This window comes from Esox lucius, chromosome 6, assembly GCF_011004845.1.
Source record: "Esox lucius isolate fEsoLuc1 chromosome 6, fEsoLuc1.pri, whole genome shotgun sequence".
Classification (NCBI taxonomy): Eukaryota; Metazoa; Chordata; class Actinopteri; order Esociformes; family Esocidae; genus Esox; species Esox lucius.
The window spans coordinates 17,924,262-17,942,409 of record NC_047574.1 but is presented as its reverse complement, the minus strand read 5'-3'; the positions used below and the strand labels follow the sequence as shown (position 1 = coordinate 17,942,409).

At 38.2% G+C, this 18,148-nt stretch overlaps 1 protein-coding gene across 2 annotated transcripts in view; it reads left to right on the top strand.

Moving 5' to 3' along the window:
* Positions 1-9,300: 9,300 nt before the first annotated feature.
* sorcs3b (sortilin related VPS10 domain containing receptor 3b) overlaps positions 9,301-18,148 on the top strand; it is a 68,798-nt gene continuing 59,950 nt past the window's right edge. For both annotated transcript variants that reach the window (XM_020047073.2, XM_010869972.3), the window contains exon 1: positions 9,301-10,134. In XM_020047073.2, coding sequence (XP_019902632.1) covers positions 9,325-10,134 — 810 coding nt within the window. In that variant the 5' untranslated portion in view covers positions 9,301-9,324. The remainder of the gene's footprint in view (positions 10,135-18,148) is intronic.

Below are 18,148 nucleotides of genomic sequence, written 5' to 3'. Positions count from 1 at the left end.
CAATATTGAAGACACCTGGTGCCACACTCTAATCAGCTAATTAACCCAAAACACCTGCAAAGGCCTTTAAATGGTCTCTCAGTCTAGTTCTGTAGGGAACACAGTCATGAGGAAGACTGCTGACTTGACAGCTGTCCAAAAGATGACCATTGACACCTTGCACAAGTAGGGCAAGACACAAAAGGTCATAGCTAAAAAGGCTGGCTGTTCACAGAGCTCTGTGTCCAAGCACATTAATAGAGAGGCGAAGGGAAGGAAAAGATGTGGTAGAAAAAAGTGTACAAGCAATAGGGATAACTGAACCCTGTAGAGGATTGTGAAACAAAACCCATTCAAAAATGTGGGGGAGATTCACAAAGAGTGGACTGCAGCTGGAGTCAGTGCTTCAAGAACCACCAAGCACAGACGTATGCAAGACATGGGTTTCAGCTGTCGCATTCCTTTTGTCAAGCCACTCTTGAACAAGACACAGCGTTAGAAGGGCTAAAGACAAAAAGGACTGGACTGCTGCTGAGTTATGTTCTCTGATGAAAGTAAATTTAGCATTTCCTTAGGAAATCAAGGTCCCAGAGTCTGGAAGAAGAGAAGAGAGGCACAGAATCCATGTTGCTTGAAGTCCAGTGTAAAGTTTCCACAGTCATTGCTTGTTTGGGGTGCCATGTCATCTGCTGGTGTTGGTCCATTGTGTTTTCTGAGGTCCAAGGTCAACGCAGCCGTCTACCAGGAAGTTTTAGAGCACTTCATGCTTCCTGCTGCTGACCAACTTTATGGAGATGCAGATTTTATTTTTCAACAGGACTTGGCACCTGCACACAGTGCCAAAGCTACCAGTAACTAGTTTAAGGACCATGGTATCCCTGTTCTTAATTGGCCAGCATACTCACCTGACCTTAACCCTATAGAAAATCTATGGGGTATTGTGAAGAGCAAGATGCGATACGCCAGACCCAACAATGCAGAAGAGCTGAAGGCCACTATCAGGGTAACCTGGGCTCTCATAACACCTGTGCAGTGCCACAGACTGATCGACTCCATGCCACGTCGCATTGCTGCAGTAATTCAGGCAAAAGGAGCCCCAACTAAGTATTGAGTGCTGTACATGCTCATACTTTTCATGTTCATAGTTTTCAGTTGGCCAACATTTCTAAAAATATTTTTTTTGTATTGGTCTTAAGTAATATTCTAATTTTCGGAGATACTGAATTTGGGATTTTTATTAGTTGTCAGTTATAATCATCACAATTAAAAGAAATAAACATTTGAAATATATCCGTCTGTGTGGAATGAATGAATATAATAGACAAGTTTCACTTTTTGAATGGAATTACTGAAATAAATCAACTTTTTGATGATATTCTAATTTTATGATCAGAACCTGTATACATATTTTATTTTTTTACCAATTCTAATCTGTCTATTAATGGTTAATTACAAATATTTGGTGTAAATGTAGTATTTTCTGGATAGGGAACATGTGGATGTCACGTGCTGGAGTGTGGAAGGAGTCGAGATAACGGGGATAATCCATGTTTAATGAAAACAAAAAATCAAACAAAACAAAAAGCAGCAACCAGTGACGTGGGGCTAACTGAAACTCAGGCAAAACCAAAATGAACCACACCAGCATGGCAAAATGAAAGGACTTAAATAGGGTCCCCAATTGGAGGCAATGACCAACACCTGCCTCCTATTGGGGAGACCAAAAGGATTGGAGGTGGCTAGATGAGCCACCTCCTGTCCTGTCCTGGCTATGCCCCGAGCCCAGCGCAGAGATGGCTAGGGGCATAGCCTGGACATGACAGCGGAAGACACTTTTCTTTCCAAGAGATGTACCTGACCCACCATGCTTTGGTATCATCTCAACAAAATTCTTCGAATGACTGACTTTATAACCACCAAAATAGTCCTGTTTATGACTTTTTAGTCAATATATACACTACGAAAAAAGATTTCTGACTCATATTGACCCAGCATAAGTTTTCTATATGAGGAGTTCTTGAAAGTACTAGTAGACTACTGTATGTTTATTTTACCACTTAACCTATGATTATAATATTATTATTCTATTAATAACCAAATACCCAAACAGTTCAACCAATGTTTTTTAATCAAATTCTGTGAAACATTATGGTGCCACTAAATGTCAGAGCAATAAAGTCCCTGGCTCACAGTTAGCTAGTTATGACTCATGATCAGTTTAATTTTGACATTCTCTTAAATTGTTGCTCCAGAACAGTTATTATGGCCTCTCAAATTTTCTTTTGGTCTTTAATGGCATGAGGAGAGTGCACCTTGCTGTTCGTCTCTAGTGCCAGTGTAAGAACTGTCTGTGTGATGGCCATTACAATTCTTGTTACTTGTAGTGTGCCCACTCCATCGGGATTACTGAAGTGTTGGAGCTAATGAGCTTGGGATGGAGACAACCAATGCACAAATGGGATTTTGTTCTGAGAGCTTCTGGGATGTTGCTTCTAGACTAGGCTGGTTTCAAGGCTGCAGGCTGGGGAGGTGTTTTGTTTTGGAGGGCTCGACTCTGCAAACCTACTTAAAGTTCAGCACAAAATTAGAATAAGATGATTAGATCTCATAATCTAATTACCTATCCACTCAAGAGATGGGAGTGTAGATACACACGCACAGTTGGAGTCTGGGGGATGTTTTCTCCATCCTTCTTTTGTCACGCACATGCTCACGCCTAAAGTGAGTCTATCCTCTGCAATCTCTCGTTTCAATAAATTAAACTGCTATACTGACTGTATTGCATACAATGAATAGCAGGTGTTTGATTCTTGATGGCTGATGTGTGAGAAATCTTGTGAATTTAATTAATGAAAACATCCGAAATACCACTCCATGTGGAGCCATGCCATTTTGATTCACTAAACTTAAATACTTTACTCAGTAAGGTACCATAGTATGATAGGGTGACTCCGACTATTAACAGTGACTTTAAATGCACTCGGAAAGTGTGTAGTCATTTTGCTTACCTTTCAATGGAGTATGTATTTTTGACATCCCCTATATTATTCAAATCCCATAGCCTTTGGTTAGGAACTCAGATCAATCTAGGTATCACTGCTACGCACCTAGGTCGACAGAGAATGAGTGAAGCATTTCATTGTAGGCAATTGTAAACCAGCTAGTAGCTAGCTTATGAACGTCATGTAAAATATGGGTCTTGCAAATTGCATGTTGAGGTGTTATTCTCATGGGTGCTCAGGAAACTGAATTGCAAATTTGAAAAATGGCCCTGAAATGAAAAATATGAGCTGTACCCATGGTATTACAATAAGTGGTGATCTCATGTTTTTATTTTGAGTAGGGTAATATATGGAAGTGTGGGACCTAGATAGGGGGTATCTAATCTATTAAACTGTACATATTCATAATAAAGTGTCTTCACCCTTCTATCGCATGATTTTTATATTAAAAATACAGATAACGTTCTTGAACACTAACATTTTCCTTTAAGGTTCCATTTTTGGCGCTACGAAGAGGGAAAATATAATTGCCATCTGTCCTACGTGTTCTAAGCTGACCCCTCCCTTCCTTGTCACCGCCTGCTTAAAAAATGATGCTCCAGCGGGCTAAGGGCAGGCCTTCAGTACAGGTCTCATAGAGACTAAGAACACATTGCTCATCGCTACGCTCACCATTGTATCAAACCACCTGAAAATGTAAACCAAGCGGCTGCTCATAAACTTCAACTATTGTATATGTTCAGCACCCATTGGATATAATTACGCGGCAACTTTCTGTGAATCTTTTTTATTGTCTCTGTGTGGTCTACCAAAACCATGTACAACCCTGTTTCCATAATGTTTGGGATGCTGCGTAAAATGCAAATAAGAACAGAATGCAATGACATTCTTTTTTTTTTTTGCCATAACCTTTCTCATTTTCAATATTTGATATGTTGTCTTTGTACTATTTTCTATTGATTATAGGGTTGAAAGGATGTCATCATTGCATTCTGTTTTTCTTTACATTTAACACAGCCTCCCAATTTTTTGGTTACTTACAAGATTATAGTAAAGAATGCTATTTTCCACGTAGGAATAAGGTTTAGTGTAGGTCAAGAGAAGTAATGTTTTAAATCGGTGTAATGTCTCCACAAGGATAGTAAAACAAAGTGTGTATGTGCGATCTGCATTCGATTCAGTTTGAGAGCTACAACAGTAGCACCTGCTGCCTGAGCTTCCACTTGTATAAATCATACTTTGTTTGTACAGCTCTCCAGAAAGCAGTAGCCAAATGTGAAACCCCTGAGACGTGGTGTCACTATATTCTTTTTTGCTTTATTTTTACACTGTAGGAATTTACTGTGTGGTACTGTGATAGGTTGTATCAGTCACAAATTGCTGTGCTGTCAGTCTTATCCATCATGTCAACAACCCATGTGTCATGATTTTATATTCAAATGTCATGTCTGGTTGCTTAGACAGAGTATTTTATTCGAGGTTGGGCATGAAGAGTAACTAGAGAGTAATTGAATGTATTAGGAACTTCATAAGTAGAATGTTGCAGTTTGTATTGCAGTGTCAGCTACATTGTTATTCAATAGCAAGAATAGGATAGACATCAAATTGTAAAAACTATTACTTCTGAGCACTTTAACTTTTTGTTAAATGTATATTTAGGACAGAATCTATGATTTTTCTTAAACAAATACCACTTACACAATTTTCTATTATTGATTCAGTCAATGTTCATCTGTCTGTCTTATGAGTTTTAGTGCTTGTCCTGTTAACCTGACTGTTGTACTGTGATGAGCAGTCCTTTGAGGATGGGATGGGAAGTCCTTAGTCCCTTCAGGAGCATGTTGTCCAGTCTCTCCAGTCACTGCGTGTCCTTGTCACTTAAACTATATCCTCCTTTTGAGGTCAAAGAACCGACATTACACCACACGGAACAAGAGAGCAATGGAGAAAAAACTGAGAGTAAAAAATCCATAGACCTTATATCGGCCTAATAGTACAAAACAGCCAATGCCTTGTGTTCATGAGCCTGACCTTACCAGTGATGTGACCTCTTCCTCTGCATAGACCAGTAAACAAAGTTCACTACCTTTGTCTCCATCAATCACTACCTATGTTTATAATATATGTAAGCATCATGGAAAGTGATACATGATGTTCAAACACATGATCTTCAGCTCCTCAGCTAGATGCACTACCCAGTAGTTGCCTTACCAGTATTGAAATAATTAATTTTTTCCATTACCAATGAACAGTATGCTCTAATTGAATTTTCCCAGATGCACATATGAAAATGATCGCACAACCATCTTAAAAAAGACATTTATCTGCTTTTAGTACTGTCATGCTCAACTGGATTCAGGTTGGGTGATTGACTTGGCCAGTCAAGAACATTTACTCAAAAACTGTTTCTCAAACTATGGAGAATTTGGAGCCTCCAAATGCAAATACCCCACCTAGAATCACCTGTTGAACCTATGTTCGCTTTCTTGTGCATGAACTAACAACTCAACAACACACCTGGCTAAGAAATGGCTGAGCAGTCAATTCAGTCAATTGTCCAATTACTTATTGTGTTATTGCAAATGCAATACTGTAGTACTGAACCAAAACAGCCAAACTTGTGTCCCTGTCCAAATACTTATGTACCATTATGTCAAATTGTAAATGCGCTTATGAATAGGGTATATTTTTTCTGGCCTAATTTTCAGGTAGTTAACTGAAAAAAGGATGCTTTTCAGGTAGTGTGTGTATTCTCCCCCACATTATTATTTCTGTAGTAAGGATATGCAGTCTACTGATTTATTTTGTCAGCTATTGGCAGGTACCCATGTCATTTTTAATAAAACAATATTAATATCAAATATCGAAATGAACCAGTCTTTTGTCATTGCGATTCCATTACAAACATTCACCAAAAAGAGGCTTTTAAAAAGCACAACCCATCACTAGCACACTTGCACATCAGCTCCACTACATGTGTCACTTTGACATCAGCATCATATCAAAGTTATATTCTACCTGCTAGACCAAAAATCAACCAGAAATCAACTATTTTTCCTCATTATTTCCATTCAGAAAATAGAATGAAAGCAGGTGCCAGCCATTGAGAATCAAACCTTTGCAGTTCTTAGCTTGGACCCTGCCACTGAATGCGACAAAACATGCCGTGTAGTAGCTTTCATTGATTTCAAAGGCCTGATGCTGATGGCTGTTATATAGCCTTTCAAACTGGACAGTGGACACTGATAAGGTGCTGATTTAAATTGCAGCCCACAGGTTCTGTGGCAGGTAGGGTGTTTCAGGTAGCCTAGTGGTTGTAGCATCTGACCAGCTACCAAAAGGTTGATCAAATCCCATAGGCGGAAATATTTTAAAAATATGTTACGCTTCCATTGATCAAGACAGTTACCCCCAATTGCTGATAGTAATAATTTACTTCAATCGACAAAAAAGAAAGTGTTGCAACCCTTTGAAATGTTGGAATATACGGCTCCAGGCATAAGCAACATAAGGGCTGGTTTAGGGACCCCAAACGCTATGGAGCCCCCACCGATAGGGTAGAGGGGGCCCCAAATGAAATGTTGCTTAGGGCCCCCAAAAGGCTAGAGCCTGATGAGGGCTCTACATATAGATGTCCTAGAGTAATTGCCATGAAACCAGTGGTTAACTTGGGCAAAAAGCAAGCTTTATAGGAACACAATTTATTAACACATACATTTTGATGAACAGAGTCAAATGTGCGATTTTTGCAATTCTTGCACTTATTTCAGCCCAAGTCAATCGTTGCATGAAACACAAACATGGATAGATACAGTGGATATAAAAAGTCTACACACCCCTGTTAAAATGCAAGGTTTTGATGTAAAGGAATGAGACAAAGATAAATCATGACAAAACTTTTTCCACTTTTAATGTGACCTGTAATGTGAACAATTCAATTGAAAAACAAACTGAAATCTTCGAGGGGGAAAAATTAAAACTAAAAACCTTACAATAACCTGGTTGCATAAGTGTGCACACCCTCTTATAACTGGGGATTAATCACAAATGAAGTTCAACTGTTCTAGTAGGATTTTCCTTACATTTTCTTAGTTGCATCAGAGCAAAAGTCATGGTCTGCAGAGAGCTTCCAAAGCATCAGAGGGATCTCATTGTTGAAAGATATCAGTCTAGAGAAGGGTACAAAATAATTTCCAAAGCATTAGATATACCATGGAACACAGTGAAGACAGTCATCATCAAGTGGAGAAAATATTGCACAAGAGAGACATTACCAAGAACTGGATGTCCCTCCAAAACTGATGAAAAGACGAGAAGAAAACTGGTCAGGGAGGCTTCCAAGAGGCCTACAGCAACATTAAAGGAACTGCAGGAATTTCTGGCAGGTACTGGCTGTGAGCTACATGTGACAACAATCTCCGTATTCTTCATATGAATGGGCTATGGGGTAGGGTGGCCAGACGGAAGTCTTTCCTTACAAAGAAAAACATCCAAACCCGACTGAAGTTTGCAAAAACAAACATCAAGTCCCCAAAAGCATGTGAGATGTGTTATGGTCTGACGAAACCAAGGTTGAACTTTTTGGTCATAATACCAAAAGGAATGCACAACACAGCACATCACCCAAAGAACACCATACCCACAGTGAAGCATGGTGGTGGCAGCATCGTGCTTCTGGGCTATTTTTCTTCCGCTGGAACCGGGGCCTTAGTCAGGGTGGAGGGAATTATGAACAGTTCCAAATACCAGGCAATTTTGGTACAAAACCTTCCGGCATCCATTAGAAATCTGAAGATGAAGAGAAAGTTCACCTTTCAGCACAACAACGACTCAATTCACACATCCAAATCCACAAAAGCATTGCTTTACCAGAAGAAGATTAACGTTTTGGAATGGCCCCGCCAGAGTCCAGACCTAAATCCAATTGAACATTTGTGGGGTGATCTGAGGTGGGCTGAGCACAGGAGATGTTCTCGCAATCTGACAGATTTTGAGTTATTTTGCAAAGAAAAGTGGGCAAATATTTGCACATCAAGATGTGCCATGCTAACAGACTCCTACCCAAAATGACTGAGTGCTTTAATAAAATCAAAAAGTGCTTCAACAAAATATTAGTTTAAGGGTGTGCACACAGTTTTTTATTTTTTTCCCCTCGAAGATTTCAGTTTGTTTTTCAACTGAATTGTTCAAATTATAGGTCACATTAAAGGTGGAAAAAGTTCTGACATTATTTATCTTTGTCTTATTTATCTTGGTCTCATTCTTTTACAAGAACCTGGCATTTTAACAGGGGTATGCAGACTTTTTTATATACACTGTATATACAGCATATATACAAAAAAAATATACAATACCATTCTCTCAATCTATACCGACAAACAAAAAGCAACTAGTTTTCCTCACTGAACTGAAGGCCGAAAATATGTATACAATTGGCCACGCCCTTATTAAATTCATAGATAGCTCATGGTTGTATAATAAAATATATACATTGAATGAGCATCCAAAAACAAAATAGTATTGCTATGAGACATGAATAGTAATTAAAGCAGCCGTACACGCACATGATTTCAAGCCCATTGTTTTGTCAACGTTTCCAGCATTTCTGGCACTATAACTCCACTCCATGTCTGCAAAACTAACTACTATGTTCGGATCTGCTTTTAGCTATGACAACTGTCATCATTAAAAAGTTAACATAAGTTTTCCTGAGATATTTAACCCCAAGTACTTTTGTACATGAATATCTATTGATCTTTGCGGTTGTTGTCAATTCATGTTGTCATGGTTGGAATGATATTTTGATTGTTAGCTTTGCCCTATTGATTGCGTGTCAGGGGTTTGGGGAAGGCAGAAGCTTATGCCAGCCAGTGGCAGCTGAAATAATAACCTAAATATGGACAAATACTGAGTAAAGGTTAGCAGAAGATCAGGGACATTTTAATTTAAACAGAACATTTTAAATGATGGAATGAATAGAGCTGCCTATAATGTACCTTTATTACAATGCATATTCACATGGATCTATTATAGCTGTAACTTTGTCGGATGATCAACCAAAAAATCATTGTCTATTTTAAACTCTCTGGGTATCTTAAACTATTATTCCAATGAATGATTTTGGAAAATTATAATATTGTCTCTAATTCAAAAAGTAATTCGTCGAATAAACGTAGCCCACAGCAAGTTCACATATTTTATTCGTTTTTTCGTAACTCCCCTCCACCAATTCACACAATCACTTTCTGTAGGGCGCATTTGTCTGATGCGTAGCGCCTCCCCAACTGGTTGTTGTTCACTTTGACACATTCCTGGATGTGAGCAGATCAGCTGAAAGCGACACATGATTGTAACGTTTACCCAATTACTGTTTCACAACTTGATCTACCAGCTTCGACCGTGTTTTGGCATGTATCTTTTTGGCAACCGTGAGATGAGAACCATGGTCGTCTCTGGTTATGGTTTGTGTTTGGCTATTTTTGTTTTCGTGTTAAGTAATTTTCAAAATATAAAGACAGCATACGCTGAAGTAAGTTGGACAGTGAGTTCCACAACGACGAACGTTTGGCTTAACAGTATGGATCATTTTTCTTCCGGGCTCAGCTCTAACCTAAAATCCGCATGGGTCAAAGTCCCAAAGTATTTGCGCAAGGAATTCGCGTTTTCCAGAGCTATTAAAATGGAACCCATTCATGGAAAGACTCAGGTTCCAAAAGGTGAGGGGAGATTGCCAAAGAAATTGAATGGAGTTGTAAGGAACGTGCCACCGGACTATGTATCCCCTGGCAGAAATAAAAAGGCGCCAAACAGTGCCAAGCATTTTATTGATGTCAGTAAAAATCCTGACAGTTCTTTTGAATTTATACACCGCACACTTGCTTCAAACAATCGTTCGAGGACAAAGCGCAGTAAAGCATTTGGCAAATATTCGCACAGGAATGAATTTAGAGGTCCTGACGCATTTTCAGCTGATAAGATTTTGGAGCCTTTACAAGGCGTTTATAGTCCGAGGACTGAATACCGAAGAACTGGGGAGGAAGCAAAAACTGTCCCAAGGCAAACTGATACGCTTCTGGTTACCTCCACGTTCGCTCTATCTGGAGACTATGCGCACAACGTGGCGATGGTGCACTGGGTTGGAGACAACAGCAGCGTGAGTTTTAATAGTCGTTTGTTATACGTAATCACTGTTGTACACAATTTCAGATGGTGTTAACTTATCAGGAAAGGGATAATAAAAAGCACGTTATTTTATTTAATAGCATATCAGTGCTATATTTCAAAAGTGTATCATTTTGTTTCTCATTATTACGCACAGCTTCTCTCCATGCGCGGAATGCAACGGTTTCTTTTCGGACGTTTAACTCAAGGGGCGTTTTATCTAAAAGGTTAACAGACATGAGAATCATGATGTGAAAGATTTCTGTCACAGACTTGGGATTAGTCTTACTTTGCTTAATGGCTATTCCATTATATGTGCTTCTTTGGAACGAGAATAGAATCACCAACATGTTATCGAGCTGTCTACTCGAACAGTTATTGTGTGTACTGCATGGATAGAGACGGACGTTTGTCAGTGTTGACTATGGAATAGTAGGACTTCTGTGCATAAATATTTAGGAAATTATTTTACAAGCATATAGTGTAGCCACAAAAGCGCTATACTAACACATCTACAACCCTAATGTGCTGTCTACATACAATAGAGGCTGTTTTTGGCACTGGAATTACGAATTGTATCCGCACTCATTCCATTATAGCCTATGAGAAATCAAACATAATTGATGAAATAATGAAATTGTTAAAATGATCTTGTTTTCTATGAACAGTCCATACGCAATCACATTAATAGATATTATTAAATAAAAATAAACGGGGGAAAAATTATTGCATGCAGCAACAACATTTGTGATAATGTTAGATACTACAACTTTACCTCAGACAACAAGCACATTTTCACAGCATGTATACACACACATTTGCCTGAGGACACAATCACTCTGTCCATTTTGAAATGCGATTGAGTTTTGGGGTGAATCATAGGTCATATTGGTGAGCTTTTGAGCTGAAGAACATGGACAATCTGGTCAATCCAATTTAAGGAGGGGCCACAGAGCCTATAGATATGGGAGATTTGACCTTTAATGTTGCTGTAACAACAACATCATTCAGATAAACCTCTCAATAGTTAAAAATGCATGTATCTTGGCACACTACTGTCAATCCGGTCAAGGGCCCCCGGAAATTCTACTGTCATCTATCATTGTACTGTACTTGCACTGTTCAATGACAATAAAGTTGAATCTAATCTAATCTATTTGCTGATTGGTGCCCCATGTCATCGAAGCAAATTTTTCATAAAAAAAATTAATAAAAAGCTGTTCCCAGAGGAAAGTTGTAATTTGCTGGTCACTGGAACAAAAAATACCTTTTCCTACACAGCAGCTGGGTCATTCTCATGCCTTCACATGGTACTTTTTGAATAACAGCTTCTCCCTTGCCATTTTCTCTGTTGCTCCTTTAAAGTGATTGTTGGCTTCTCTGTGGCTTCTATCATTAGTCTTCTTTTCTTATTAGTGACTGAGTGGTTTGATGCATCTTGTACTTCCTCATTATCGACTGCTCTTTGGGAGATACAAAAACGTTGATATTATTTTTTACTCTTTTCCTTATCTATACATTTTGTATTCACATCATGCCTGAAAAAGGTTAGAGAAATTTCATAAAGTACTCCAGAGATGGAGGTGGAGTAAACTTGTCCATTTATGTCCTTTATGAAAGTAACAGAATTCAGCAGTAAAGGATCGCAGGAAATGGTCTCCATGTGATTTCATTTTGAGGCTTGTCTGCGATATGTAATCTGTGTCTCACTGTGATGAGAAATGATGGAATAGGAAAATGGCAAGCACTGTAATGCTTGCCATATAAAACTTCCGTCTGGCACTGCCTTTGCTACCTCACTGAGTACAGTGTACTTACTATCAAGTTGAGTGTTTTTTCCTCCTAGCTATCTTCCATTTTGTTAGTCACAGGTTATGAACTTCGGCTAAATTACTCAGATGTAAACAATTCTTCCTACACTCCCTTATTTTGTATGTTCCTTATTTTTCTTCAAGTAGTAAAATCCTTTTAGTGGATGGTTTTGGATTTAAGGCATCTGCCAATTAGTTTTTGCAGAGGATTCTCCCCTCTGCCTCATCCAGGCACCCCGCGTTGAGGGCTCTCTTTTTGTTGAAGGCAGGCAAGGTATTTTGTGTGGATGTCACTTTTTTTTCTATCATGCTGGGCTTGTTATATGCATTGGGATCTCAGCTCAGGAAGAATGTCTTTGATCGATGACCTGTTTGGCAGATGTTAGGCCTTGTGTGGCAGCTGGTCATGGGGCTCCTGTCTAATGTAAAAAACCTTTGCATTATAATACCAGAAAATGTCTGTATTATATCTGCAGTTATAGTGGAATGATAGTGTTTCACAGCATTTAGTCACCACACATTACTGTGGGTACTCGTTGCACTCTCTCTCTCTCCTCCATCTGCATCACTAAGAAACGTGATAATCTTCTCAAACCCATCGACACACAACAGCAGATGTAACATCATATGTTTTTTTCATATCAAGTTAAGCCGTTTAAAATGTAATGTCACCTATTGCAACATATACTAAATGGAGTGTACCACATTTACATGTACCACGTTAAGTCTGCAACTGGGAATGGTTAGTTAGACTGTAATCCCTGAGTCTTTTCCTGGTTGCTAAAATTCTATGAAGTTCAGTAAGTTTATATTCATGTGAGAAAACAAGCAATGCATAATGTAATGAATGATTATGCCATCTGTATCTCCATGCAGGGCCGTGACTAGGAATCCTGGGCCCTCTGATAAGATTTATTCCTGGGCCCCCTAACTTATAGATGATATTGACATTGTTACTATCAGTGGGCCCTGCCACGTAATGGACCCCGTAAATCTTATCCACCTTTTCCCACATCTGCTACGGCCATGTCTCTAAGAAATTTTTTTCAGTACAACATTCATTTCATAAGCTTGTCAACCAAATGTGAAACTTACTAGCAGCGTGATTCAGCATGAACATTCAGTTTGTCTTGTTAATCACATGCATTGGTAAAACAGGAAGAGGAATGGGTAGGTGAGAAAATGGATGACAGCACCACAAGGGACTATGTCAAAAGAAAACAACATTTATTCAGTTAAACAGCTCAAATAAGCAAAGAGAAACAACACTTCATCATTACTTTAAGACATGAAGGTCAGTCAATTCAGAAAATGTCAAGAACTTTCAAACTAACTTCAAGTGCAGTTGCAAAAACCATCAAGTGCTATGATGTAACTTGCTCTAATGAGGACTGCCACAGGTCATCATGAGTTACCTCAACAGTAGAGTATAAGTTAAATAGAGTTACCAGCAATTAATTGCACTTCAGATTTCAGCCCAAATAAATGCTTCACAGAGTTCAAGAAACATCCACTGTTTAGAGGATACTGCGTAAATCAGGCTTTAATGGTTGAATTGATGCAAAGAAACCACTACTAAAGGACACCAGTAATAATAAGAAATTTGCTCTGGCCAAGACACACAACAAATGGACTTTAGACTGGTGGAAATTTATCCTGTGTTCTGATGAGCCCGAAACATTGAGATGGTTTGGTATGAGTGAAGAATAAGCAGCCATATTTGGGAACTTCTTCAAGACTTGGAAATTAATTCTAAGTGACTACTTAATTAATCTGGTTGAGAGAATTGAGAAGTGTGTGCAAATGATGGCTACTTTGAAGAATCTAAAATATAAATGGATTTCTGTACCACTTTCGTTGGTTACATCTTGATTCCATATATGTTATTTCACAGTTTTGATGTCTACAATGTGGAAAATACTAAAAATGAAGAAATTCTCTTGAATGAGTAACCCAACATAAAATGACAACCGGACAGTCTCTTTGACCTTTTCTCAATGTATGTCATCCTCAATTTATTTCTCTCCAAATCTGTCTCCAACAATCTCCAGCAGCCTCTGACTGGTCCACGACGACACAGGAACAAGTGGATTAACAAGGGGAATTGGCCTGATTGGGCCATGATGGCACAGGAACAAATGGACTAACAATGACAGACAGGGAGATGAACCAATCAATAGAGATACACAGGAACACCTAAGAGAATGTCAGAGAAAGGGAGAGGGAGAAGAAACAAAGGACAACATATAAGCACAGTAACAAGTCTAGGGACGTAACAATATATGTTGAGGCACGGGCAGTGTTAGGTTTGCGCCATAAATAGTGGTTTGAGTTTTGTTCAAAATCTCTTTCTTGGTCTCATACCACAAAAACCTTTCCCACATTACAGCTAGGTCACTGATGTTTTCAGATGGTACTTCTTTAGAAACAGTTCCCTTCTTACCATTCTCTAATACTGGCCAATAATAGCGCTTGATATTGTTGAGCAGTGAACCATTACTCCACTCCCAGCCACTGAATTCCCTAGCTCCTTCAAAGTGATTGGTGGTCTCTATGGCTCCTCTCAAAATTCTTTTTAAGGAGTTTTAAGGAACAGCTTTTTCTTGGCAGTGACTGGGTGGTTTGATGCACCTTACACTTCCTGATTATTGATTCAACTGGGCTCATTGGGAGATCCCAAGAACGTTGATATTATTTTTTTTAACCTTTTCCCTAATCTATGCATTTCTATTACTTTATCTCCAACTTCTGTAGAATGCTCTTTGGTCTTCAGTTTTCTTCTGATACACTGCCTGACCAATGATCCTGCAACAGTGAGGTTTTTAACCAGACAATGTGACAGCAACTTAAATGCTTCAAAGGTAGAAGTCAATGTTAAGGTAACTGTGTGCTGATTAGGATAATCCTAAAAACAGGGGTTGAATAATTATGTTTTGACAAACTGACCAACAAATATTTCCAAACATTAAACCAGCATGACCTTAAATTATTTCCAAAGTCAATATCTTAGAATGAAAAATCTAACTGAACTTAATTTCAATGTACAATGTGCAATTCAATGAAATCATGTTTTTTACATACGTTTTTTACATAAGTTCGAAGACATTTAAAAGCATGAAATGCAGATGCATGGAGGAATGGGCAAAGCCATGCCTCAGACTAGCCATCTCCAAGATGATTGGCACCCTTAATAAAAACCAGCAAAAAACCTGCCTGTATAAAAAAACAATAAAGTTCTCAAGTGATAGGCCCTGTTCAAACCACAACAGTTGTCGTAACAATCAGTGAAGAAAGTGTAGCGCAAACAAAGTGTCATTGTTTTGTTGAACATAAAAATAATTTCTGTTGCTTTAGGTCAACAGGGCTAGATGGTTGGCTACCTTGCTTGTTAAATTCATTATAGCATTATGTTATTTTCATGTGCTGAAATTTGACTATAGTTACTAAGAAACCCTAAGAAAATCTAAAATGACTGCAGTGTCACTGTTTTCAGGCTGGCACAAAGCAAAACTTAACAAGATCTATCCCATCCAGAACAGCACACATCATTCTATAATCGATTTCTGTTATTTGATCTCTCAATTAAAAGCCTATTTGACATGTCAAATAGTGTAAAAAGATAAAGACCCAAATAAAATGGCATTCCATAGCCACACTTTGTTGTGCTATTAGCTATTTACCTTGTAAAAACTGACATATCACCATAATGCAGTGCATAATACACCTTCTCAGCATTTTGCAATCATTGGCTTCACAAATGAATTTTAGTTGCCTTGATTCTTGATTCAACCCACACACACACACACATACTGACACAGGGACACACACCCATAATCATTATGTTGTGGACTTAATCAGAGAGATGAAGCAGGCAGGGGATCATATTTCACAAGCTTGCATGTGATTAATTACTCTAATAACTGTCACAGCATAATAATGTTAGAGTATTTATTTTAATTGGTGGGAGATAATGATGTTACGCATCTAAAGTATTTACAGTGCCCTGTAGTATTATTTGCCCCCTTGGTAAAGATGAAAAAAGGCTATGAAAAATTTAATTGTTCATCAGTCCAATCTTTTACTCAAAATACAAGATACATTGAAACTTTTTAAATGCAATTCTAAACAAATTAAATTTTTATTGAAATATCAGCTGCAAATTATCTTGAGTATTCTTTCTGAGGCTACCAGAGAAACAGGGATGCCCAGTCACCTTGAAGAAAGACTATGGCTAATGCTGATAATTCATTTGGTTGGTCAAAAAATAAAAAAGGTGAAGTATGATGTGAATGGCTTTGGTATATGCCAGTTTAAACTTAAACTTTCATGTTAAATGAGGCACGTTTTTCTCTCATTTACTCCTTCTCAGTCTAACCAAGAAAAGGAACTGGGCAAGTTTTGCAGGCTTGCGATTAGAAGGGATGAATGTTGTTGCCCTGGCTGAATTTGATCTGCAAATTCCCATATAGCAGACTGTGTCTTTAACCAATATGCTATTTAAACACAGTGTGTTGTTGCATGTGATATGTGTGTAGAGATGTGGTGTCTGTTTACTTCTGCACTGTTAAACCAATTAGTTGAATCTCCACAGATCTCGAAACTAGTTCCCTACATTAGCTGAGATCCAAACCATCATAATAGATATAAAAGGGTCACTACACTACATTCAACACGTTAAATTAGAAAGACATTACTGTAGATGGCTAGCTAATTAGATTAGATTCAACTTTATTGTCATTGAACAGCACGAGTACAGTACAACGAAATGCAATTAGCATCTAACCAGAAGTGCAAATAGAAGAATGCAGGAAAGTATTAACTAAAGTGTATGTTACAAATGGAATGTATAACTGTGCAATGAAGGCAAACACAATGCAAATTCTAATTGGCAATTCTAAATGAGCAATGAAGGCAAATAGGGGAGGGCAGAACATTTACAAGTATTAAGTATATTTATGTACAAGTGGGAATGAATAGTTGTGTACGTGCATGAGGCAAATGCAAGTACAAATGGCAATTCTGACTGTCCAATCGAGCACTTTGGAGGTGTAATGTAGTCTATGCAATGCAAAGGCAGGTATATCAGCAATGAGTTTCCTGAGGTAGACAAGTAGTACTACAAGAGTAGCAATAGCTAAACAGTAATGAACACAATGATTGCAATCACTCCATGACTTGTTCCACTACTCTATGTGAACTAAGCAATGCAAATCGGAATAGAGAGGAATGTGTTCGTTGTCGTTGCAGTTCGTCCATCGTAAAATAACCGTAAACTGTTTTATTTTAGACTTCTGTATTGTAGCTACTGTGGTTTGTAGCCAGTGAAGGTTTTCTCTATCCTGAACACATCCATCATGTGTTTTGTCCGTGGCAAGAATCGAACGCCGGTCGCATACGTGGCAGTCCGGGTCTCAAATCACTACGCTATTTAACAATGGGTCGGCAGGCAGGCACTCACTCACCCATTCAATAAGAGACATTCGCTCTTCTTGGGCGGCTCTGGTTATGCGGCCCGGCAAAAAGCTTTAATAGCATCTGTTAGATGATTACAATGCATAGCTGGTAAATGTTTAAAAACATCTGTATTAATTGTTGAAAATTCTGTATTTAATCATGTTTAGTTACATTTTCTAATTTGGAATTTAAAAACTGGTGTATTGAGTTACAAACCATGATATGATTCTTATGTACAGAAACAACATTAGTTGTATCAGAACAAAATGTACATGCTCAGATTTTTAGCTGAAGGGGCTTAGTTGGTTGAAATTTGCAATTGCTTTTTAAAGAGAACTGACTTTAGTTTGTGTTGGCACATAGATTACTTTCAAGGTGAAGAACCATTAAATATCAAGTTGATATGTTTTAATGTCCTTTAAAATATGCCCTGTACCTCTCATGAATGTTCTGATAATTGATACATTTTCATACACTTACACACACACACTAAGTATCAGGCACTTTAAAGTAGTTCTCCCAATTTCTGATTGAAGTTTTGACAAAGGCCTCATTTCCTAAAGGCTTCACTGTTTTAAGATCTTAGTAGGAACCATCAATACAACATGGCATATCAATGAATAATCAAATGATTGATTGTATAGTAGCCAAGGTGCATTGTTAGGCTTCTTTTCTACCATACCTCACAAGATATCATTATATTATTTGTGCCATTGGGCATAATCATACAATGATAAATGT